The sequence below is a fragment of the Andrena cerasifolii genome, chromosome 6 (assembly GCF_050908995.1).
Source record: "Andrena cerasifolii isolate SP2316 chromosome 6, iyAndCera1_principal, whole genome shotgun sequence".
Taxonomy (NCBI): domain Eukaryota; kingdom Metazoa; phylum Arthropoda; class Insecta; order Hymenoptera; family Andrenidae; genus Andrena; species Andrena cerasifolii.
Window position 1 is genome coordinate 15,198,200 of NC_135123.1, and position 25,934 is coordinate 15,224,133.

Sequence of the window (25,934 nt, forward strand, 5' to 3'; positions counted from 1 at the left end):
GCAAATAAAAAGCTTTATTCGTAATAAGAAAATTATACATATTTGGAAATAATGTACAGAAAATGCCAGTCACTGAAAATCGTACACGTTGGTACACCTGTAAAAAGTACGGGAATAACCAGATATCAATGTTATAGAACATGTGTGGCATGAACTGGAAAAAAGTTAGATTACACTGCGTTTCTAATAAACAACAATTGAGGTCTGCACTGCAAGAAGAGTGGGCGACCATTTTGAAGGAATTTTGCGAAAAATTGGTGCAATCGGTTCCACGACGACTACAAGCAGTCGAAAATAATCGTGGACACCTCACAAAATATTGAAATGCACTTTCATTTTTTTTCTATTAACGATAATAACATATTTTTCGACATGTACGATTTTTAGTGACTGGCATTTTCTGTACATTATTTCGAAATATGTATAATTTTCTTATTACGAATAAAGCTTTTTAATTGCAATCAGTATATATTGAACACAATTATGTTAGTGTGTTTATTCCTAAAAAACCTTCATCTTACATCTATGGTAACAATATTTTTCAAACGATAATCTGGCAAGTTTTACAGTGTACGATTTCGATTGGCACTCACTGTACATATTTATTTTGAAATTTCGTAATATGGAAGGTTGAGCAGCGTTTTGAAGGGCGAATGTCTGTTTGATGTTACAGGTACGACCTGGGGTTGCGTCGGGGTAGCTAGTAAAGCGTCTGTTGGCGGTGGCGAAGAGATTACGACAGATAGACAACGATTGAAGGGGGCGGGGTGCGCAGCATTCGGTAGAAGAAGAAGAAGAAGAAGAGTAAGTCGAGAGAGTGTAGGCGCAGGCGCCGTAGGTGATGTGAGGCTGGCGCCCGCCTCACGTTTGGGGTGATGCCCTCCAGTGAGCCTCATCCCCCCCAGTACCACCTTCAGCACCACAACATTCCTCCCTCGCACCTCCAGCAACACACGTCGAGCGCGATCGGGCAGCATCAGCTCTACCAGCAGCTGGTGGCGGCCCATCATCAGCAGCATCAGCAGCACCACCTCCACCAGCACCAGCAGCAGCAGCAACGACAACAGCAACACGGCGGGCCCTTTCAAAATTCCACGTACACGCAGCAAAAGCAGGAGATGAGCCCGGAGGAGGAGGGGGGTCGAGGGGGCGGGTCCCCCCCGGCAGCAGGGGCTGCGCTGCACCAGCCCCATCACCCCCGGACGGCCAGTCCACCCTCGGGCACGGAACCCTGCACCCGCGATGCCATACCAACGCCCACGCCAATCGCGGATACCACTACAACCACTACCACCACTACTATGACAATGCAAACGCAGGGGCAGCAGCAGCAACAGCAAGAACAACAGGGTCCGAGCCCCAGCCCCAGTCCAACGGGCGGCGACGTTGAGAAATTCGACGGAAAGATAGTCTACAACCCGGACGGCTCGGCGTACATCATCGAGGGCGAAAGTGAGCTCAGCGAGGATGACTCCCTTCCGGACGGTTGCATCGTAGACGGGCGCGGTGTCTCGGTTCCTCATTCTCTCGTGTTCCCTCAGATCGCGAGCGCGTACTACGTGTCAAGGCTGTACGCTCACCAGGCCTACCAGCAGCAGCAGCAACAGCAACAGCAACGTCCGGCGGTGCAGCAGCACAATCCCGATCTTCCCGTGATGCACAGCTATCGGGTGATCAGTTACAGAAGCGCGGAGGGCAGTAAACAGCCGCCACCACCGCCAGCTGCACCACCACCCCCAGCCGCGTCGGTGCCGGTCAAGCCGATTCTCATGTGCTTCATATGCAAGCTCAGTTTCGGTTACGCGAAGAGCTTCGTGGCGCACGCTCAAGGCGAGCACCAGCTCACCCTGATGGAGGACGAGAGACAGGTGCTTTCTCACTCGACAGCATCGGCCATCATTCAAGCCGTAGGCAGAGGAAAGCAGCCGCTCGTCAGCTTCCTCGAGCCCGTGGCGAGTTCCACTTGCTCGCAAGCGTCGCCAGCGCAGATGCAAGTCCAACAGCAACAGCAGCGCGCCGAGATCAACGAACACGAGACGCCGACGACGACTAGCACGCCTGCCAGCACTCCCGGTGTACCGAGCAGCCCTCAGCAGCAGCAACAGCAGCAACAGAGGCCGTCGCCGAGCACACCCACCACGCCCACCTCTCACTCAAACCACCCGCTCGCGTACAATCATCAACAGACGCAGCAGCATCAATGGGCCGGGGCGCAAGTGAGCGCTGCTTCTTGGGCAAAAGCTCCAGACGCCGCCAGCATGCACTACACATCACCACCACCGCCAACCTCGTCGACAAAAGGCTCACCATCCTCCTACGCCGCTTTGACACAGCAACCACCGAATTTTCTCACGGGCACCACCATCGGCGTTTGTCCAGAGCACATGCAAGGCAGGCCTAGTGGAGTGGAGTGCCCGAAATGCGAGCTTATTCTAGCCAGCAGCAGGTTGGCCGGCCCAGGCGGGCCCCTGGCCGGCATCCACAGCCGAAACTCCTGCAAGACCCTCAAGTGCCCGAAATGCAACTGGCATTACAAGTATCAAGAGACCCTGGAGATCCATATGAAGGAGAAACACCCGGAGAGCGAAACCTCCTGCATATACTGCATCGCTGGCCAACCTCATCCTAGGTTAGCTCGCGGCGAGACCTACACCTGCGGGTACAAGCCGTACAGGTGCGAGGTGTGCAACTATTCGACCACGACCAAGGGAAATCTCAGTATTCACATGCAAAGCGACAAACACCTGAACAACATGCAGGAGCTGCAGCAAGGCGGAGGAGGGACTTCTAGCACCAGTAATCCGTCGTCTTCGCAAGACGCGCCGATGCCAACGAGGAGCCCCCACCACCAGCAGAACCACAGTCCGCACATAGCTGGTCAGGCCGGGAACCAAGGCAAACCGAAGCCAACGTTTCGCTGCGACGTGTGTAACTACGAGACCAACGTCGCGCGCAACCTCAGGATACACATGACCAGTGAGAAACACACGCACAACATGCTGGTATTGCAGCAGAACGTCAAGCACATGCAGACCCTGTCCGCGCTCCAGTCCCACCATCAGCAGGCACAGCATCACCATCAGCAAGCGCAACATCAGCACCAACAGCAACTGGAGCAGTTACTCCACCTGGGCGGCCTGGACAAACCTCAACACGCCGAAGCAGCCCTAGCGGACATGGCGTACAACCAGGCATTGTTGATTCAAATGATGACTGGCGGTCAGTTACCACCTCAGCTTCCACCTGAAATCATGGGTGGCATGGCGAGCATGGGTGCGATGGGCAACCTAGCTGGAGACGTCGGCCTCTCTCCGGACAGCATGGACCCGCCACCGGAACCAGCAGACCCCGATCCATCCCACCTGTACCAGTGCTGTGTCTGCAACAATTTCGGGACGGACTCGTTGGAAGGATTGGGCCACCACCTGGCTGTGGACAGAACGCGGACGCGCGAGGGCGAGATCCTTGCCCTGGTAGCCGGCCACTTCGTCTGCAAACTTTGTTCCTACAAGACCAACCTGAAAGCGAACTTCCAACTGCACTGCAAGACGGACAAGCATCTTCAGCGTCTGCAGCATGTGAACCACGTGAAAGAGGGCGGTCCGCGGAACGAGTGGAAGCTCAAGTACCTGGCCTCGCCCACCAGCGCCGCGCAGTTGCGGTGTCACGCGTGCGATTATTACACGAACAGCGCCCACAAGTTGGCCCTGCACGCTGCGTCGCCCAGGCACGAAGCCGCCGCTCTGCTCCTCCGTCACCTGCTGGAGGCCAGCGCGAACGTGCCCTCGCAGGGGAAACTGTATCATTGCGCTCTGTGCGGATTCAGCGCCAGGCACAGACTGCCTCTTCTGCAGCACGTCCGTTCCCTCAGACATCTTCAAATGGAGCAGCTGCATCAGCTCCATCGGCGAAGCGGCATCCAAGGGAACGAGACTCCGCACACGGACATCGGTGACGTTTTCCAAGTCGTCAGCGACCCTGATGCTCCACCTGTGCAACAGTCCAGTCCCACCACACCGACCACACCGACTGCTACCAGTGCCAACAGTGGTGAGTAGAGTTGCGACACAGTTTCTTGGAATATCGTATCATTCCTGTTGCTTCTTCGCTCTTATTCTACCGTTTGGTGTGATTTGCTTGTGCACGCAAGAACGCGAAAGTTGATCCCTTGTGGCAAGGTGACAGAAGAGAGTTGGAGATTGGAGAGGGACGAGTGTCAAAAGTTGTTTAGTAAATATCATAGAGGAATTACGTCTGACGAATGGCTGTCGAATTGAGTTTCTGGAATTTCGCTCTCTATATTTCTCCCCGAGGTTTCTTGAGAAGCTTCGGTACCTGTGGTTCATTCACATGAATCTTTTTCTTTGATAATCTCATAGAAAGCAGAGTTGGGATAGTATTAACCTCTTATTCAAATTCGTCGTACAGAAAGATCCTTCTTCCGTCTCCGAACTGTGCTGTCACGAACCAATTCAATTCTCAAGCTAACAGCAATCCACTTGTCTATACCTCGAAGAATTTATCGATGATCCTCATCAAAATTTTCCTTTTTTTCGCTTGAACCACTGTAAATAGTGACAATGTCCAAACGAACATGGTCTGTTGCCATTGCACGTAGAGTCGATCAGGTTTTGATAAACCGTTCGCTGTACGGGTCTAAAGGAAATTCCGCGTCGCGCGTAGAGAAGCATTCGCCACGCCCTTTAATAAATTATCGCGTTTACTTTCATCGATTATCGCGTAATTAACGGGCGAAGACGGTAATTTCGCGTGGCATATGGCTGTGGCGTGTGCCACCGCGGCATGCACAATGCCAAGGGTTATTATATCGACGGGGCTGTATACTTACATAAATATACGAGGAGAGGGCACGTACACGAAGAGAAACCAGCAGCACGCGTTGCATCGTAGTGCCATGTCCTCGCAACTGACGCATGCTTGATGTAAATGCGGTTTCGGACAATACCAGACCACGCGAATAGGCGGTTCTCCTTTATTTCTCGTATCGCTTTCTTTCTGCCGTCTACGCTTCCCTTTTTCCCCCCTCCCCACGGGTGACCCATCGATAATTTCCCATCGGCAATCTGTAATTTCAAATGGTCTTGTTACTTCGGACGAGGAAGCATCTGCGATGTGTGCACACCGCCATCGCCGCCACGAGAAAGTCACCCTCGGTGCCTTTCATCGTTACCAAAACTCTTTCTCCTAATACGGTGTAATACGGGACGCTCGAGCCAGGGGCCCTTTCCCTTTTCACGCGAATGAAATTATTGAGCTGACTCACGTCAATTTGCTTCAACAATTTCGGCGGTTACGTTCTCCGATGAATACAGGGACATCGTAAGCATCATTTGACACTATTTCAAGGATCTATTGTAGATTAGCTAACTTGTTTATCACGTTAGCCAAGAGTTACTATACTGTATTCCGAACTTGGAAGCAAAGATTGCCGTAATATTTATAAAAGAAGAACACGAAACAAGGAAGTGGAGAATCGATGAAAATGTAGTGCTAAAAGGGAAATTCTGGTCGTCGCACAGTGGGGAAATTTTGCGATTTTATGGCCAAAACTATAGAAATGAACATTTTTAATTTTACAAATTTAATACAAATGTCAATTGAAGAACTATATCCATTTTCGTGGCAAACTCTTCAAAATTTATTTTTAATATATAAAATTCGGCACTTTTACGTTATAATATATGAGAAACTAAATTATCCGAAAAGCAGCACTTACAAAAATTACGAACGATAAAGATTTTTTAATTATTTACATTTATACACTTTTTTCTTTGTTAGAGCATGCCTCTGATACAGTCCAGCAGGTCATAGCAGAAGGGTTATCGCTTCTGACGACAAACAAACATACATAATACAAACAATCAAACAGAGGATCGAAGCTGAATAAAGTCGTTTAAAAAAGAATAAAAAGGTTTGTAATGTATAACATGTGATCCAGTCTCGGTCACAGTTATGTCGTATGTTAGACAAGACACACTGGATCGTGTTTAAAAAAATGCATATAATTACAAGATTAGCAACTATTAGCAATTAATAATTGCATTTATAGAATCAAAATATTATGGGATTGATAATTATTTTATGTATTGAAAATTGATTCTTATATAAACAGGTTATGTCTAAAACACTACATTAAAAATTGTATAAATTACGTATTAAAAACCGAAACATAATTATTTTGAGGACAAAAAGCTATCTTATGCACCCCCAGAAATTGAATCCATGCCTTCGAATTCTTTTCAGATCTATGAATAACACAATATAAGTGTTTGAAGCAACTTGAAAATCTGGATTAATTCTTTGCGATCGGTCTAACCTCACATCAACATAAAGATTTGAGAGTCTACACGAGCTTTGCATTAAAAAATTTAACAGTAAAATTGGTGGCATTTGATACTCATATTAGTTCTTCAATTGACATTTGCATTTATTTTGTCGAATTGAAAAATTTATTTTTGTGATTTTGGCCATAAAATCGCGAAATTTCCCCACGACGCGTCGTGTGAAATGCTTTCGCTGTTGTTGCACATAGCTACTTTACTTTCTCTCATAGTATTACCGGCTTACATCGTCGTTCGCATGCAGCTGCAAGATTAATGGTTATTTTTTCGGCTATTAAGATTTTCTGTGTCGATGGACGATTTATCGGCGCCTTAATAGAAAGGTGAATTACACGCTCGCGTTATCGAAAGATAGTAATCGGTGTATTAAAGCATACGAATTTATGTTGCTCGAATCAGTACTGTTATCGTTGACGTAGCTCGGTTGCACGGTATTTAATGGGGTTTCCGGATTTCACCGCCCCGCGGTTGAAACATTTCCCCCCCTATTTTACGCTAATATCCGTCTAAAGACTAACGTTAATCCGTGCAAAACGTTGCTCGTTCATGGAACGAATTAAATCGAACAGTTTGCATTGCGAATGTTTCCAAGTTATTTCAACGTCATTATTATTACGCCAATATAATTGCGTCTTCGTTTACGATTTACATGCTAAACATATCGCGCATTCATGTCAGTAATATCATTCCCACCCATAAGCGAATCCATTTTGCGTTTTTCCAGAACGGCGAGAGGAAGGTAGCGAGTGCGGCAACGAGGTGAAACAAGAGCCGGACAACGATCAGGAGCAAGAACAAGAGCCGGAGAACGAGCAGGAGGAAGTCACCTGCCCGTACTGTACTTATCAGCCGACGTCGCGCGATGAATTGAGGCAGCATTTGCAAATGGCCCACGTACAGGACTCCGAGGACAAAGCGGAGGCCGTGAAAGAAGAACCACCGCCAGACTTGCTGTGCCCGTTGTGCCAGGACGGATTCAAGGAGCGTTCGGGGCTGGAGAAGCACGTGATGCAGATACACTCGGTGAACAGTGACGGGTTGCAGCGCCTGTTGCTCCTGGTGGACCAGAGCCACTGGCTGAACAACAATCCGAGGAGCACGCAGTCGGCGACCACGCCGACGTCGCCAACCACCACCGCCAAGCCGTCTCAAGAGGAAGACATGAGCGAGCGCGGTACGAACGAGGAGATCGAAGAGATCACCAGATGCACAATTTGTGGGCGCATCTGTCGGTCATTGGAGGAGCTGCAGCAACACCATAGAGAGACCCATCCGGCTACCACGCCCACGTTGGCCGTCAGCGAGAAGCACGTTTACAAATATCGGTGCGGCCAGTGCAGCCTGGCGTTCAAAACATTGGAGAAGCTGCAACAGCACTCGCAGTATCACGCTATCAGGGACGCGACCAAGTGCCCGCTGTGTGGACGTTCGTTTCGCTCGGTGCAGGCGTTGCAGAGACACGTGGAGTCGGCTCACGCGGACCTCCACGAGGACGAGCTGGCGCAATACAAGCAGAGCCTGTTGCACGCGCATCCGCTGTTTCAGGCGCTCACAGAGGAAGCATTCAGGAGGCAGGGTAACCTCAGCAGCGAGCAGAACGTCGAGGACGATGCCAGCAAGGCGGAGGAGGAAGAGAGCGACGCTAGCGACTCGTCGCCGTTGCACAAGGAGCAACGTCTGCTGGAGGACTATCTGAACAGCCAGCCGGTCGCCGAAGATTCCTATCACGATCCAGGTAGGAAATTTAAGTGTCACCGTTGCAAAGTCGCGTTCACGCGGCAGAGCTACCTCACCGGGCATAACAAAACGTTGTTGCACCGAAAAGGAGAGAAGATGTCCTACCCGATGGAGAAGTACCTGGACCCGAACAGACCGTACAAGTGCGACGTCTGCAAGGAGAGTTTCACCCAGAAGAACATACTGCTGGTGCATTACAACAGCGTCAGCCACTTGCACAAGCTGAAGAGAGCGATGCAGGAGCAGGGTAACAATAACACGCTGATCTCGGTCGTGCCACCGGCTAGCCCGACAGAGTCGCCGGACTCCCAGCAGGACCAGGACAAGAAGCCATACAAGTGCAACATCTGCAAGGTGGCCTATTCCCAGGGCAGCACGTTGGATATACACATGAGGAGCGTGCTCCATCAGACGAGGGCCAGTAAACTGCCAGACCTAGCCGCCAGCGGGCAACTAGACCTAGCCCGACCACTGATCGAACAACCGCCGCCGACAAGCCCGAACAGTCCACCGGTCAACGCCAACACCAGTAACAGTGGAACGATGCTCTCCTGTCCTCGGTGCAGCGCTCTATTCGTGAACCAAGAACAGCTCGCCACGCACCAACAGCTTTACTGTATCTTCAGCAACCCGCTGGCCTTGTTTCAACAACTGGCAGCGTCGCAGCAACTCGTCCCGTCAACGCCCGCGAAAACACCGCCACCAGCCTCAACGACGCCTAGCCCGCAACAGCACATGCAACAGAGCGTCCAACACTCGACGCAGACGACGCAGGACATTCTGTCGCAGCCGCGGCACAAGACGTCGCAGATGTATAAGCATCTGTTGGAGAGCTTCGGCTTCGACCTGGTCATGCAGTTCAACGAGAACCACCAAAGACGCCAGCGGAAGGAGGAGGAAGCTGCAGCCGCGCTGCAGGCTCAGCAGGAGCAACAGAAGCAGGAGCAGCAGAAGCAGGCTCTCGCCGCGCAAGCCGCGAGGGAGAGGGAGGAGGAGGCCGAGGAGGCCGGCGACGACGACGTTATACCGGAGCTTACCAGAAGCACGTGTCAGCATTGTAACAAGGAGTTCAGTAGCGTCTGGGTGCTCAAGGCCCATTGCGAGGAGGTGCACCGTGATTTGGTGCCTCGCGAGTTTTTGGAGAAGTACGCGCAACAGTTCAAGTGCGAGTACGAGAAGAAGAGCGTCGTGGTGACGGTTGCTACGTCCTCTTCCACGTCGTCTGCACCGAGAAGCTCCACGCCGGCGTGTAGCCAGCCGCAAGACCTCACCTCTGACAGGGAGCAACGCGATAAAGAGAAGGAGGAGAACAGTGAGAGTAAAGAACGTATCAGCAAGACCCCAGAAGCTACGTCGACCACGCCAGCAACGACTCCAGCACTGAGTAACACGCCAGTGTCCAGCACCGATTCGACTACACCTACCGTTTTGTCCACCAATCAGTCGCATCACATGCAACAACAGCAGCAACAGCAGCAACAGCAGCAGCAACAACAGCAGCAGCAGCAGCAACAACAACAGCAGCATGCTCAGATGACTCTGGCCCAGCAAATGTCCGAAATGCAAGCTGCTTTGAATGCTATGGCAGCTTCTCAGCTGCAGCAACAACTGCAACAGTATCCAGGATTGATGATGGGAATGATGGGTCTACCGCTTGGATTGAACGTTCCTGCTTTGGCTGCCATGAATCTACAACCACCACTGGTTCCCATGATGCTACCACCGCCACCCTACGACGGCGCTGCCACCGGATATCCGCCTATCAATGCCCAAGCTGACCTCCTGGCTAAGCAACATCTCGCCTTGCAGCAGCAACAAGCGGCAGCGGTAAGTAATTTTCTGGTATATTTTTCTTCTACTTTTAGCAACTTCGGTTGCTAGTAGCTTTACTATGCGGCCGTCGTCGTTTCTGGTGCTCGGACAGTAAAGTGCTTCGGGAGTTTTCGCTTCACTACCGCGAGAATTTCGTTGAGAAAATTGTACACCGATGCATTGCATTTAATTCTCAAGATTCGTTTAGTGAGATATTTGAATGCAGATTTAGGATTCATAGGAATTAAAGTACAATTTGTGTAGGACATTCGGAACACATGTCATTTTTTTTTTTTTTTTGATAGCGTCCTTATTTTTTTACATTCATAATTTGGATAGAGTAAATCGCCAATAGGACGATATTTCTGTGATGTAAGATTAAACGCTACGTCTACGTAAACGCTATGATTGTGAAATACTGAAGCGTCACGAATACGTATACACCAAACTTCGATCGTGTTCTAAAGATGTTGTATTAAAAAATATAGATTTAGCCAGGTTGCTGGTTACACTGGTTACGCGGTAAATTTTCTATAGACACGAGGCACAGAGGAAGAAAGCATGCGTAATGTTTCCGTGTTACAGGCAAACGCAGCTGCCTCGCAGAAGCGAGCACGCACTCGTATAACAGACGAACAGCTCAAAATACTCCGAGCGCATTTCGATATTAACAATTCGCCGGGCGAAGAGCAAATTCTGGATATGGCGGCGCAGAGCGGTTTACCACCGAAAGTGATCAAGCACTGGTTCCGAAACACGTTGTTCAAGGAGCGTCAGCGTAACAAAGACAGCCCCTATAACTTCAACAATCCGCCGAGCACCACGCTGAACCTGGAAGAATACGAGAAAACAGGAGAGGCGAAGGTTACACCGTTGAACTCCAGCGTGTCTGGAAGTAGTTCCTCGGAAGACAAGAGCCCAAACAAGCAGGCAACCCCTCCGCCATTGACGACGAACGTCAACGTGTCTCAGGCCAGCGAGATCAAGCAGGAGATCCAGGAGCAGCAGCAGTGCCACGTTCAGCAACAGTCGCAACATCAGGAGGAGCAACAGCATCATTCTCCAGGAAGTTCGGGTGGGCAACAGTCGCGACCACATTCTCCGGCTCTCAGCATGAGCTCCGTGTTCTCTGGCATGCACCACGACGTATCGTCCCATGCCCCGTCGACGACCAGCACGCCAAGCACGCCCATGCTGCCGCCAAAACTGGGACCGCAGAATTTCGCCAACCCTAACCCTAGCCCAGGCGGAGTCGTGCAAGGCGCCATAACGGCGATGGCTCTGACGCCGCAGAGATCCCTGAGCCCTGGTCGCGGGCCGACTGATTACTCCTACGGCGGGAACGGTAACAACTCGTCGGGTAGCAGCTCCGGGAAAAGGGCTAATCGGACGAGATTCACCGATTATCAGATCAAGGTCCTTCAAGAGTTCTTCGAGAACAACGCGTACCCAAAGGACGACGATTTGGAATATCTGAGCAAGCTTCTCGGCCTGAGCCCGCGCGTGATCGTAGTTTGGTTTCAAAATGCCAGGCAGAAGGCGCGCAAAGTTTACGAGAACCAGCCGGCCGCCGAGCCAGTGGCAACGGGGAACCGCGAGGGTGACGACGGTTCAGGCCGTTTCCAAAGAACTCCAGGCTTGAATTACCAATGCAAAAAGTGCTTGCTGGTATTCCAGAGGTACTACGAGCTCATTCGACATCAGAAGACCCACTGCTTCAAGGAGGAGGACGCGAAGAGGAGTGCACAAGCGCAGGCCGCCGCAGCTCAAGTCGCCGCGGTTTTGAGCTCGGAAGATAGTAACAGCAGCTCCACGACCACCACCGCGAACATCGTGTCCAATACTTCAACTAATGCCCCTGCTCTCGCTGAGCAACTGCAACAACCGCTCAACGCTACCACCTCGCCGCACCATCAGCAGCAGACAATAACGCAGTCGCATCAGCAGCCTCAGCAGCAGACGCAACAGCAGCAACAGTCGCAGTCGCAGACCGAGTCGAAGGAGGGTAGCTTTCAATGCGACAAGTGCAACCTGATGTTCGGTCGATTCGAGCTCTGGCGCGAGCACCAACTGGTACATATCATGAACCCGTCCCTGTTCCCACCCGCTTACCCACCAGACTCGCCGTTCGGGATTCTCCAGCAGCAGGCGCTGAGCGCCACGTCCGGCGTGGCTACCGACACCCCTCACCCCCTTATCGCGATGATGCAAGACAGGAAGAGGAAGTACGACGACTTCGAGGAGGGAACGGGCGGCGAGAGCCGCTCCAACTCGGAGCACAGCGAGCAGCCCAAGGACAAACGTCTGAGGACAACGATACTACCCGAGCAGCTGGATTATTTGTATCAGAAGTATCAGGTCGAATCGAATCCGTCGAGGAAAATGCTGGAGACGATCGCTCGGGAGGTCGGCTTGAAGAAACGAGTGGTTCAAGTGTGGTTCCAGAATACTCGTGCCCGCGAGCGGAAGGGCCAGTTCCGCGCGCACAGCCAAGTGATCAACAAACGGTGCCCGTTCTGTCCGGCGCTGTTCAAAGTGAAATCCGCGTTGGAGTCGCATCTGAGCAGCAAGCACGCCGATCAAGTAGCCCGTGGTGAAGTGAACATAGATAACATCCCGGACGAGGAGCTGTCGATGGAGTCCGCTCCGTCGAACCCGAGCACGCCGAACATGATGCCACCGTTGTTCCCACCTTTCAACACCGACATGGAGGCCTCCCTGAAGAAGTACTACGAGGAGTCCATGAAGCGATACATCAGCGAGCTACAGGCCCACGCCAGTAACGGCAAGCAAGAAGCAACGAACCATCAAACGGGAAACAACAGCGGCGAGTCGCCATTAGATCTGAGCAAACCAGTGGACCTTAGCCGCCCGATGAAACTGAGCCTCGGTGGGCTGAGCAACCTCCTAGAGGAGCAGCACGCGGCTCATTTCCGTGGCGGGAGCGATTGCGGCCCGTTGACCGACCTCTCCGAACGGAGCATCTGCGACGACGACAGCATGAGCGAGACCACGGAGTTCCTGGACGATGAGAGCGGGCCGGCGAGTCCAGCATCGAGCACGCAGAGCTCTAGACAGGGGCCCGCGTCCGCGGGGACCGGCGGTGTCACTGTCACGCCTGTGACAGGCACCGGTGGCGCGACCGGCCAGTCCAGCGGCAAGAGATATCGCACGCAGATGTCAGCGACCCAGGTGAAGGTGATGAAGTCGCTGTTCTCGGACTACAAGACACCGACCATGGCCGAGTGCGAGATGCTCGGTCGTGAGATAGGCCTGCCGAAGCGCGTGGTCCAGGTAAGGGCGCTCCGTCCTGCTACTGATCGGTGCTAAGGGACGCTCGCGTTCTCTGCACGCGATCGTCTCGGCGTCGACGGGCTTGCGGTCTAATCGAAACGAGTTGCAGGTCTGGTTCCAGAACGCCCGCGCGAAGGAGAAGAAAGCCAGATTGGCGGCTGGCCTGCCAGCCGAGGGCTCGGCTGTCCAACCGCACCGCGGGCCCACGGGGCCCGACGAGTGCAGGCTCTGCTCGGTACGATACTCGGCCAAGTCGCCGCTCCAGGAGCACGTGTTCTCGCGACGGCACATCGAGTCTGTGCGCGTCGCCGTCGAGGAAGGCAGCCTGGTGCCGCCGACGCCTGGTGCACCGATCGTTCCCACCGGCAACAGCGGTGCGCAAGGGATCGGTAACTCGTCGGTGGTCGGGGCCAGCAGCCAGCAGGCTGGCCAACAGCAGCAGTCGGACGAAAACATGATGTACGGATCCTTGTTCCTCCATCCCACGGCGATGTTCCAGTCACAGCAGCAGCAACACCCGGGCGCCGCAGCGGCTAGCACGGCTACCACCACGGCCGGTGAGTGTCTGGCTGACCTCTTAGACTCGTAAGCGACCGTTCGACCCGCGTTTCGTTCGAAATTCTGATCTATTTCTTCCCTTTCTTCTTCTTCTTCTTAATTGATTTCACTTTACGAGGAGAGACAATGGGTATTAGACTCGAGACGCTTTTGTTCCCTTCGTTTCATCCTCGTTGACCAACGTCGAGACAGCTACTCGGCGTGTTCACCCATCAGATTTCGACTGTTCTTTTTAAGCCGCGACTCGCGAAATGGGAACGGCGGAGTGTCCCCGCCGTTCGATTTCTCGTCCTCTTTTTACTATTAATCGTGACAAGGAATTTCGAACGCGCGCCCGTCGCGTCGTTGTATGTTGTGCACGTGTCCTTTGTTCACCGCGTGTATATACATACGCCTGTATAATTTGGCCCGTGTGATACTCTAGGGGGCCCGTCGAGCTATGGAATTTATACGAAAACTCTCGAGAAATCTTTACATGTATAGTGCGAATATAATATATCCAGAGCTAGGCAATACTGAAAGTTCCTATCAGATGACTATTCTAGCGTAAGAGAGAATGCGAGAGGGTGAATGTGAGAGCGAACGTTAAGACAGAGCAAATGCGAGGGAGTGAACGACCGAGAGTGTGGGGAAAAATGTGTACGGGTGAGTGTGCATCGAGCATTAACTTTTAAACGAAAACGATCATCGCAACCGGAGAGAGATACAAATTATTACGAACTTTATTATTATGTTTTATAATGGAACCTTAGTAATGTCCATTTCGATTATTACTCGAAGCGTTTGATGCATTATAGTATAGCCAGAAAGAACGGAGAATACATTGCCTTTAATTCGTACATAGCGTAGCGAAGTATCACTCCCTCTCCTCCGCCCCCTTGCCTTTGTTTCTATCTCCCCTTCTTCCCCCCTCGTTCCGATACTACATCATCATTATCGTCGTCGTCATCGTCGTCGTCGTCGTCGTCGTCGTCGTCATTATATCCGCGAAGCCATTCCAACACCGTGTCATCTCGCGTTCAAGCCCCATCTTCCTTCTTATCGTGCCTGAAGCATTTTCGTTGTAAATACTTCGCATAGTCCTTGTCGATCACCGAGGCCTGGCTAGGGCCCCTTTATCTCGAACGGTCCCGATTCTGGCCTCCACGAGGCCGCATAATTCGCTATAGACGCGCTCCTCCGAGAAATACCAAGGGCACGTATATTTAAACTCCCTCCCTCCCGTCCCTACGCGTCTTGTTACTCCCTACCCACTTTCCAGGCCCCTGTCCCTCCGTTTCGCGTCGACGCGACCAAGGAGAGGAATCCTATTTGCCATTTCACGACGACATCGATCTTAATCAGGGCTACTACTAATTAATTATTGTTTTATGCGTTAGTTATTTATGAGTTCCCTTTTGTGATAGTCACACTCTCGCCTGCCCACGCATATCGGACGCGGGCTCGCTTCGGGTTCGCCTCTCGACCTTGATCAAAGCCCGACATACACACGTCCGTCTCCTTTTGCGCTTCTATTTTTCGTTGTTTCTCTGTTCTTTTTCATTTTGCCCTTTTTTGTTTCATTCACAATTTATTTTATTTCGCGCGAGCTCGTATTCGCCGCCGACGAGGGTGTGGCTCCCGGCTTCTCGCTTCTTTTTTCTTCGTCGACACGAGGCACACACGAACACATACACGCGACACGTGCGCGAGCACCGTCGCACACGTAGGCACAGGCGTGCACGGAGACACACACACAAACACACGCAACAGACATGAACAGACGACAAACAACGTTAATGTATGTCAGTCCCTACTATTCTTGTGTATATAGTTTATTATTATTATTAATTATTATTATTAATTATTATTATTATTTTATATTATTATTATTATATTATTTTTCCGTTCTAGTCTAAAATAAAGCTATACTATCATAAGATTAAACTTTGGTTTTTTTCTTCTTATTTCAAGTTATCACCCGCCACCAGCGATCCTCCACCCCTAACAGCGACGGGCGTTTAATCAGCTCTGCCGCAAGTCCTCGATCCATTCAGTCGCCCCAATCACTCCCCACGTTATTCGAATCTCAAGTATCGCGAATGTCTCGAATGGTGTTGGAAATCTTGATCAGACCCTCAAGGCATCGACGAGTTTCTCTGCTTCGGAAGAGTGCAAGTAGAAGTATGCGCGTGTGTGTAGGCTCAGGATGCTTCCAGATTTAATAAGATTTTCAACACTCTGCAGGACTCTATAAATTCGCCGAGAATCGGATTCTATCCACACCGATCCCCGTCACACGTGCGAGGTAATCCAACATGCCTTTGGAACCCATCCCTAACTCCCGCCCTCGCTGGATCATCCCTCCTCCCTTTGCTTTGTTTTCGGGTAAGTTGCTGTCGTGAACTGACCAGCCGCATCTAAGTCCACCGCCGTCCCATGCGCCCCGGGAAGCGAATAACGGTGCATTTGTTTAACAGGCGAGTTTGCAACCAGCGCGTAGGTAGCTCGCGCACGATCGGGCAGGTGATACCCGACGCGGAAGAAAGCGAGTTTCTCGGCATGTACCAGTCGGTTTTCCATAAACAGCGGCCATTCAAACGAATCACCGCCCAGTTCGTCTTGTCGCGTCGTGTACGGCGAGGTAATTAAAAACGGAGGTAATTAAAATACGGGTCGGCTCGGTTGACGTACATGGAGTCGTCGCCAGCCAGCCAAGCCCCCTATCGTTGCAAAAAGCATGTCGATTTATCTGGGATTGGTTTAGCAGCCGCGAACTGAGAGACTAACTCGCGCCCGAGGAACAAATTAGAAGTGACATGGAAGCACTAACCCGACGTATTGCAGCCAGCTACTTAATATCTCTGCCTGCGCGGCGATTTTCACAACGGACCCGTGAGCAATAGGAAACCGTTTCCTTTAGAGGAAATCCTGTTCTAATTTCCTTAATCAGGTTACAAAACGTGGGCATACATCAAGGCTTTCTTTTAGCAGAACCAGAACACCTTGATAGAGGTGAACACCTTGATAGAAGTTCAACTTGCGATTAGACATCTGTATTCCGTCACTCTTCTTATTTCACGTGTCACCATTGAACACAAAAATCGTAAACCGTTCCTTATAGTCCCCCTGAAAAGCAGCAGGCGCTAAAATCAAAGCCAAAGTCTCGTCGATGCTTTTGAAGCTGATCGTAAGTCGTCGAAATTCACGCCTCGAGTGGTGCGTCATCTGCGATCCACCTGGATGATTTCAATTAGGAACGAAACAATAACAGGCCCGTGCACAGCGGGGGTGGGGACAGCGCGTAGGAGTCATCGACTCGATGACTTTGTAATTGTTACGTGATTTATACCAGACTTTCCAAGGTTTTGTCGATCGACCGGCTGGTAATTAGTCGCGGTGCTTTTTCGAGGCGTCGCCCGATTTAACAATAGAGGCTGATCTGTACGCGACGATGCGTGAGGAGGTGGATGATTGCGAGAACCATTGTGCTCGCGGTCATGGTCGGTGTCGGTGGCAGCGAGCGGGCCCCGCCGACACCACCACCTCCACGAGATTCCCTAAACGACGCGATTGACGCGCTGAATGGGTCGAGGCTCGTGGAAGGAATAAGAGAACAAAGGGCTGGAATATTCGCTCGGAAAATTGATTCCTCGGCGGCGACGAAACGTCGGCGCGTTTGAACTCCGCGCTACCCGTTTTCGCGCCTTTTGTACGGGCGTCACGTCGAAGGCACCGTATTCGACGCTGGATCTAATGGTTAGGGATGAATCGATACCATCAAGGTATCGATAATTTTACTCATAACTTGTATCGAAAGAAACTACAGATATCTACTCAGCATTGAATTACAAGTATCGATACCTACTTGTAGCGAACGAAAATTAGTAGAGTTCTTCTTTATTAATATATTTTATTAAAATAAAATTCGATATACAGATGTGGTATGTGTAACATACTAAAAGAATGCAGAAGGGAGAAAGGACAAATAGTATTTTATTAACTAAGATTTATTTGACATACTAAATAGCTCAAAGTATCTGGCGTCGCGCGCGTAAAACTTCGATTATCACGGAGTGTTTAGAGGGTGAAATATGAGGGAAGGGGTGGGATGTCCAGATTTTATGGTAGCCTATATTTTCCGCAGGGTTCTAGAGAGTAATTATGCAAAATTTGATCCAGATCGGGTAAAAAAATCGGGATAAAAAGTGTCCTATAAGTTATTCCTGGTCCTAGACTACGTACCTATGTACAAAATTTCAGTAAGATCCGTTGCGTAGTTGCGACGTGATCGAGTAACAAACATCCACACATCCAAACACACTTTCGCAATTATTATATTGGTAGGATAAATCAATCAAAGAATAAATCTTTTGACACGAGGACTTTTTTCTGATACCAAGTAAATAGGTATCGTAACTGTAGGTATCGATACTAAAATTACTCAGTATCGAAACGACAGTACCAGTAATTACTCACATTCACTTGGATCGGTTTATCCCTACTAATGGTCACGCTTGGGGTCGGCCGTAGAAGCTTCGTCTTCTTAAATTATTATTATTATCTACAGGAAAACCCTTTAGGATACAAAAAAGTGTATACAGATAAGTGCAGTACCTAAAACAATAAAAATACAAAAAAGAACAAAACCATATCAAACAGAACAAACAAAACAAAGCGGTCAGCAAACAACGATCATAATTCGCAGCAACAACGGACATAAAAAAATACTAAATTAAACACGGAATCGATTAAACAATTGTCTCCGGAACGAGTCGAACGCGATCGAGAACAAGTCAATATCGGCTATATAACGGTTAACCTCATCCATAGCGCGGTTTAAAGGATCATCAGTGCAATGCCTGTAGTCCGGAACCCTCGTTTCGAAAAGGAGCTTCTGACGCAGTAACCGTTGTGGGACGTAAAAACATATCAGCAACAATAACTCCTGACAGTTCGTCTGACCGCGAATTAATTTGTAAAGAAACAAGAGGTCAGAACAGACTCTAAGGTTGGTCACTAAGGTTGGAGAGCCCTAACTTCCGTAAGGCCGGACGGTAGTCATGATCGAAGAACCGCATAGGACTACCAGTTGCTCTCATAGCTAGCCTACAGAACTTATGCTGGACCCATTCGAGTAAGCTCCTACATACCATATGCCCCGGGCTCCAGATTACCGAAGCATACTCTACCTGTGGTCGAACAAGTGCGACGTAAAGCAATTTCAGTGTCTTGATCCGCCTGAAATGCTTCGCAAATCGGGCAATAAACCCCAAGGTTTTCATCGCTTAAATTAAGCGAAATGTCTATGATGGTCGCAAGAATCATCTCCCTCGAGATATCGACACATTACGGTACGCGTGACGCGCAGCTACGTCTAAATTTCTCATCCACTTCGTCCCATTATACAGTTACACTATACCCTCGTACCTTAACCCTCGGAAACTACCACTAAGCTGGCAATTTCGTGCGGGAGCACTGTCGAATAAACATATCAATGTAGAGGCATGAATAAATAAGAGAGCGTAGGTATTTTAAAATGACAATGCCGCCGGAGACTAGCAGAGCCGCGTTTCATCTGGAATCGTGACGCCGAGAGGAAGAGGTTCAAGGTGATCCGCAGCCACGTGTCGCGCCTTTTCTATTTCACTCGTATCTACATATTTCGGCGTGCTCCTCGAGGGTTGGCCGGGAAGAGGCGACGAGGGATGAAAGCGGGCGCAACTCGGAAGAATTCATGACGCGAGCCCCTTCGCGGCAGCGTCCTTCCGGCTCGTGGCGGGCCACGTGTCGTTTCTCTGGGACGCGGCAGTATTTCGAGAGAAAAAACCTTATGCTAATGGAGCAAAGGAGGCGTACGTTCCGTACCGGCGGGGAACGATTATATGCGCGATTCGTGAAATTATGCAAAACGTACGGCGCGCCGCGCAAAGGACGCCCGTTTTGACTCGCGTGCTGCCGCGTAGGGTGCGCGAGCGACTCGCACGGTAGGCCACGTGGCGTCGTCCACGAGGGAATGCAAATGGTAACTTCTCTGGAGGGGTTGAACGACGTTCTCTTTGTCGCGGGACATCGGCACGAAACGAAAATTACCCAGGGCACGTATCGGGGCCCCGCTTACGTCCCAATTAACCCCGCGCCCGACAAACGAACGCTTCGAGGAGCTTCCTCTGTTCGATTGACTTAAGGCCGAGTCCAATTTCACGAATTACCCCGAGGTACAGCCGTAACAGCCGTGGCAGAAATGCTCGATCGCGTTCGTCTGTCACGTTCTGATGGCGCAACGGAAATGGCAGCTGAAGAACGTCGTTGAGGGAATCTTACGTGCACTGTGCTTCAAATGCATCTGCTAATCGGCTAACTTCAGTGTTCGTAGGTAGGTAACCTGGCATGGAGTACAGTGCATAAAACATTCGCCTAATTTTTCATGCCGGGTCCTGGAAGTTTATTCTTCTTCTAAATCGTATTTCACATGGTGAACGCCTTGCTCAAGTCGCGCTGAACGAGTTCACATGGTAGAGTCTCCAGATAGACGCTGAGCACGCCAACAGAGTTGGAATTAGCATTTCTCGGGGTCCATCCTTTCCCTCTTGCGCCGGCAGTCGTGGAGGCTGGCGGTGTTCGTTTATTCGCTTTTAATCCCCTCGGATCGAACGCGGGGGCCGCGCGGTCACCTCCAAGGTGGCAGAGGAGTAAGTACCTCGAGTCGTTCCGTCTCTCACGCTTTCTGCCCCCTTTCTAACCCCCGTTCCTGTCCTTTCTTCCGCCGTGTCCTGGGCCATATGTTACCCGATCCACGGGCGGAGCTATTAATTATATCGATCTATATAGGCCGCGTATTTAGCCGTAGCAGCCGAAAAGCAGCGCTAGGCCCCGCGACAGTTTGTGGCTCCTCTATTCCCCTACCCTCTGCTCGATCGGCTCTCCTCGTCCCCTGTGCGCGTCGCGGGACCGTGCGGCACAGCGACGACGGGGTGAGAACCTAAAAAAATGTCCAAGCCTAGCGCGTTGCACAGAAATACATGAAACCCCAGGCATAAATCATTAGGGTTTTGGCGTGGAGGAACTATTATGTGACTCACCGCCGGGTAACGGAGATGAGAGCGGGGCGGGAGGGAAGGGGGGTCGAAAAAATCTTGTTACAGGGGGTGAGTGTTCCACCGTGGGGCTCTGGCCCCACCGTTGTCGGTAGATCATTTTTTTTTTCTTTGGATAAAGTGATCGCTCGCCATTGGCTGGGTTTATTTGTTAATTGGATTTCAGGATTATTGATCTGCTGCAGCTCGGGCAGAACGCACAGTGGTGCCTTTTCCCGAAAAGCTGGCCAAAAGTCAATTTCTGTAGTGAATAGCAGCTTGTTGGTAGTATGGCACATTTAATATATATATATATCAGTGCAACAAATGCCGCTTGAAAATTTAAAATATAGTGGTCGGTTAATGAAATATAGGCCATCAAAGTTGACGAAATTTCGTGGTTTTTAGATGGCTTGAAAACGCTAGTTTAATGTATCAGGCAAAGTTGATTTTTAAAAAATTCATATGTAAAACATTTTACCATTAAGATACGTGTTATAAACATACATTTTGCACGTGAACAATGCAAAGTATCTTTGAACTTACTCTTGTACTTCCCTTCTCAAGGTATCCTAAATCTTACTCATATTTTAGTACAACGGAAGGAAAATAGTTATTTTATTCACCGAACTTCACACAGTGACAAGTTTCTTGACTTAAAGTTACACGTGAAGTATGATATCCAACTGAAACATCTTGCACATATTTGCACTTTTTTAAGATATCCGCATTTAAAGTGCCTATTAGTATTTATCTACGCTCTCCGTGAACTAACTCTTTCAAGTCTGCACTTTTTTCTGACTAAATTGAAGTACGTTTTGAGGGGTTTGCCGCTTTTTAGCGATTTGGAACCACTGTGGAACGCGAACGTCGGGTCCTGGAAAGAGGTGAAATTTGCCAGTTTTGAGGGTGAAATTGGCACTGTGGGGGTTCGTCAAGTGTTAGTGTATTCGCACAGGGCGTGGTGGATTTTTATTCCACAATTGCATCAGGGTTTAAATATACACATGCATGCCTAATGCTATACTTCTTCCTTCCACTCGTGCAATCTTCGCGCCATTTCGTTAGCTTCAGAAATGATTGCGTGTACACAATAAGAATTCGTTTTGCGGTATTCCGCTGGAATACCGATAATTATTTTCCTCCAGTTCCTGCGTCTCTGAAACCACTCTCGCACTCCACTCGAATTCCTCCTTAATAACGCTACTGGGAAACGATTACCTCTCATTCCTAGCCTCAGAGAAAAACTTGCAATTAATGCTAGAATAACCATTTCTTCATGGAAACTATTTCACGTAAAGCACGGATAATTGAAAAAACTACGTGACATTGAGTTTTTCCCTTCACTCATCAAACATTCAGCAAGTCAATGAATGGGCTCTGATTTGTCACTGAGAAAACTACCTTAACGCAGCAGACTTCTTGAACACTACCGCTTTAATCCTCCGAAGCTCGTAAGAATGTAAACAAATAAGAACAACCCTCTAAACCAGTAGCCAAAAGCACATTGCCGTCTTGTACCTTCGAAAACATTTCTTTGGACACCGCTGAAAAGGGCTTCAGTTCAACCGCGATGTATCTCCGCAATCCGTAATAATTTCCGTCTTATAAACATCCCGCAAAGAAGAACGATTCGATCGGGGCCCGATTTCGCGCGTGTCGAAACGTTCCCCGGGCCCGTTCACTTTCGCCGCGCGCGATCGTCGCCACGAGGAATTCCACGGGGGGGAGAGTTCTTTTGGCCCTTGGCCCCGGCAGACTTCGCGTCGGGACGAGGTGGCGAGCGTACCTGCCTCCGAAGCCAGTCACGGGACCGTCCCTGAATAACCTAGTAAAACCGTCGAGCCGTACGCAGGATGGTGGCTGGACGACACTCTACCCTTTCGTAGTCGCTTTTCGATGGCGCGCTACTGGAATCCCGACAAAAAACCCGACCAGGCTACTGGCCACTCTAATGCTCGCCTATAATGCCCGGCCGTGTTATTTTCAACGGCGATGACGCGTCCCCGTAATGACGCGCCGCTTTCGTCGACCTCGACGCCGCGGAAACGATTCCAGCGCGGCCGGCAGTTGTCCAAGTAGCGCGATCCAAGATTGCTCAGACGGGGAAACTCGTTAGAAAAATTGCCCCGAGAAGCGTCTGGCGCGACAAGCGAAACGCTCGTAATTTCCTTGCCGCGGGTCCTGCTTTATCTTCCATTTCCGTGGCCGATGTAATTGTTTCGCGGGAAACGAAACCTCCTTTCGCTTCGTTTCGGGTGGACCAGTTCCGTTCGACGTTTCACTGAGTTCGCGAGCGAACGGTAATGGTGCGTGGAATCTGTTCTGTCTTCTCCGAGGGCGGAACAAAGGAAGGAGGTGTGTAAGTTCGTGGACGTGGAGGAGGTTTGTTTTTAGGGATGGTTATAAGGTTTTTAATCTCTTCACGTGTATTTCTGCGTGGAGTCCAAAGAGAACTGGTTTTTAATTTCTGTGGTGTAGAGTGTGGGGGTTGAAATATGTTAATGGTTGTGTTACGAGGTTACATATGGCGGTATTAGAATTTAGGGGATGGTGAGTGTAAATTAATTTTGGAATATTTCTTGTTCTATGGTATTGTAATAAATATATTATTCAACGTCATCTGTTACGTACTGAATTGCTGTCAAAGGAGAATACCAATTAGGTACCTACTAACAGCCTGATAAGTATCTTAATGAAGCAAGTAAGGAAACTTATGTTTTATATAGAGCTTGCGTGAAAATTATAAATCAGACCGAATCATTTGAACTCTCAGTGCTAGAAGAAATTGAACAGTTTGTGATATGATTGTGATATAAGAGATTAAATGTGGGGTGAAAGAAAGTAAAGTAATATAGAAGCAGCAGAATTGGTTGATGATACGTTTGCATAATTTATTATTATATTATTTACATTAATGCGAACAGTATTAAAATATTCGAGGGAAATTAATCAAGAATTTTCAAGGAATATTAATCTTTTTATCAAGAATGTATAAGAAAGTTAACTTGAGTGGAAAAGTGGCGTGTTTACCAGCGTAGCAAGCTTCATGGCCAATTTTTGCCTTCTGACGTCATAAATTTGGCATACGTGCGACCCAAATATTGTATCTCCCACCACTAAGCGTCTTTCCCACCTTTTCCTATCTACCTGCCGTAAATACTTTGGGTATGAATTTCAAGCTAGTAATGCCCCCTCCAAAGTCAAACGATTCCGTCGGTCGACCAGTATTATTTTGATAGTCGGGACGCGAGGAAGTGCCTCGAACAGTGAAGCGGCTACGAACATATTATTACCCGATATTTTAATATACTATTCATAGTATATAGATAGTGAAATATACAGTGTATAGTACAGTATAAAAAATTAGATACGTGCGCCTGTGTTTCTCGTGCGCGAATATCTGAGACTGGCACTTAACCAAGACTTAATCAACGCTTCAGTTAGTTGACTTAACTGACGCGAGCCATAAGTCGGATCCCCAGATTTTACGTGGTCGCATTTTGGAAATGGAGCCTCCCATTGTAACGCAGTAAGCAATTTTCTGGTTTCTTTTGCATATTTCAAATTACTGCATAAACGTTTCTATATATTTAAATGATTGCTCAACCATGAGAAGAAAGAGGAATTTAGGAGAATGTAGTAAATAAAAACTGGCTACTAGCTTCTAATATTTCTGCGATTTTTACAAATTTCTGATTGTTCTCCCTTATAATCTATGAATTCAGAATAGAGTTTTACTTTTAGCATTGGTATCTATGTATTAATCGCAACACCCATGAAATAGAACTATGAATGCCTTTGTTAATGAATATTTCCTACTTCATTCCCGAATACTCGAAACGCGTGAAAACAGTGTCTACTGCCTCATACCGCACTCACAAGGGAAGATCCTGAACCCGAAAATTCAAAAAACTTCTGATACTTTGTGAAAATGTAGGGGATTTCCTCCTGATTACAACGCAATTTTTGTTTGCTGAAATTAACCCCTGAAAATTCGGCTATTTTTCGATTTTGTGTTATAACTCCCGAACTGTAAGAGATAGAAAAAAAGTTTCAATACAAAACTTACTCCTATTAATTAGATCTATCATTTGGTAAAAAAAATTATTTCACACTTCGCGAGTTATAGCACAAATTCGGAAAATAACCGGATTTTCAGGGGTCAATTACACCCCTTTAGAGTGAATTTTGGCAGAAAACAAAAATTGCGTGGTAAACGGGAGAAAATTCCCTACATATTCAAAAAGTTTCAGAATTTTTTAAATTCCCAAGTTCGGGATGTTGCCTTGTCAACTAAAAATCAATATTCACTACCACAAACCCTTATCCCATCACCGACAAATCCACACGGTAAAGTAGTTTGTATCCAACATATCAAGCGCTGAGCACCCAATCATCAGTCGCGCAATAATATTTCCCCAGCATTAACTTAAAAGTGAACTATAACTCGCATCTTAAATACTCGAGCGATGCAATGAATATTTCCAGTATCGGAGCTCCTCGAACGCTTATGCATACTTTTCGCGCGCGAGTTGCACGCTTCAACCCCCATCCCGCACAAGAAAGTCGAGCGCGCGACATATGAATAGTTTTAAGAAAAATCGCGACAATGATTCATCGGCTTTCGAACGTGGCTGGCCATCCCGCAAAAATTCCTCCGCAATTGTGCGTGGATGATGCCAAGGCGACCGAATTGTTACGGGCGAAGAACGATGGTACCATAAACTCCGCGAAGGCAACACGGCGCGACGAGTTATGGCGATGATGCTTGGAGTTCCACGCATGACTCGGCACGGTGCAAGTAGTGCCGATGGACCTTGAGTCGATCAAAAAACGAGTAAAGTCGCTCGGTACCTTGACGCGTACCGAGCAGTCGGCCATAGGAAAGGATCGAAGGCTAATTACATACCTATTAAGCGTTTTCGTCGCTCGTTGCACGCGTCGCGTCTTTCAGAAAATTGTTGATATTTTTTTTAAAAAAAAAAACATACGTTTTACAGTTTCAGGTTATCTGGGTCCAAAATATTTTAGAATATCAAAAGCCTGCATGAAAATGTTAATCTCTCTCAAGACTACTTAATGACGGGTTCGTGGTTGTAAGGGTGGGGAAATT

The 25,934-nt window shown here is 49.0% G+C and overlaps 1 protein-coding gene across 6 annotated transcripts in view; it reads left to right on the forward strand.

The window, feature by feature from the left end:
- Zfh2 (Zn finger homeodomain 2) overlaps positions 1 to 25,934 on the forward strand; it is a 315,460-nt gene that overhangs the window by 196,652 nt on the left and 92,874 nt on the right. For 5 of the 6 annotated variants that reach the window (XM_076815521.1, XM_076815523.1, XM_076815527.1 and 2 more), the window contains 4 exons: positions 674 to 4,050; positions 7,087 to 9,926; positions 10,497 to 13,205; positions 13,315 to 13,762. In XM_076815521.1, the coding sequence (XP_076671636.1) occupies positions 876 to 4,050; positions 7,087 to 9,926; positions 10,497 to 13,205; positions 13,315 to 13,762 (9,172 nt within the window). In that variant the 5' untranslated portion in view covers positions 674 to 875. The remainder of the gene's footprint in view (positions 1 to 673; positions 4,051 to 7,086; positions 9,927 to 10,496; positions 13,206 to 13,314; positions 13,763 to 25,934) is intronic. The other variant, XM_076815525.1, reaches the window with a different exon arrangement.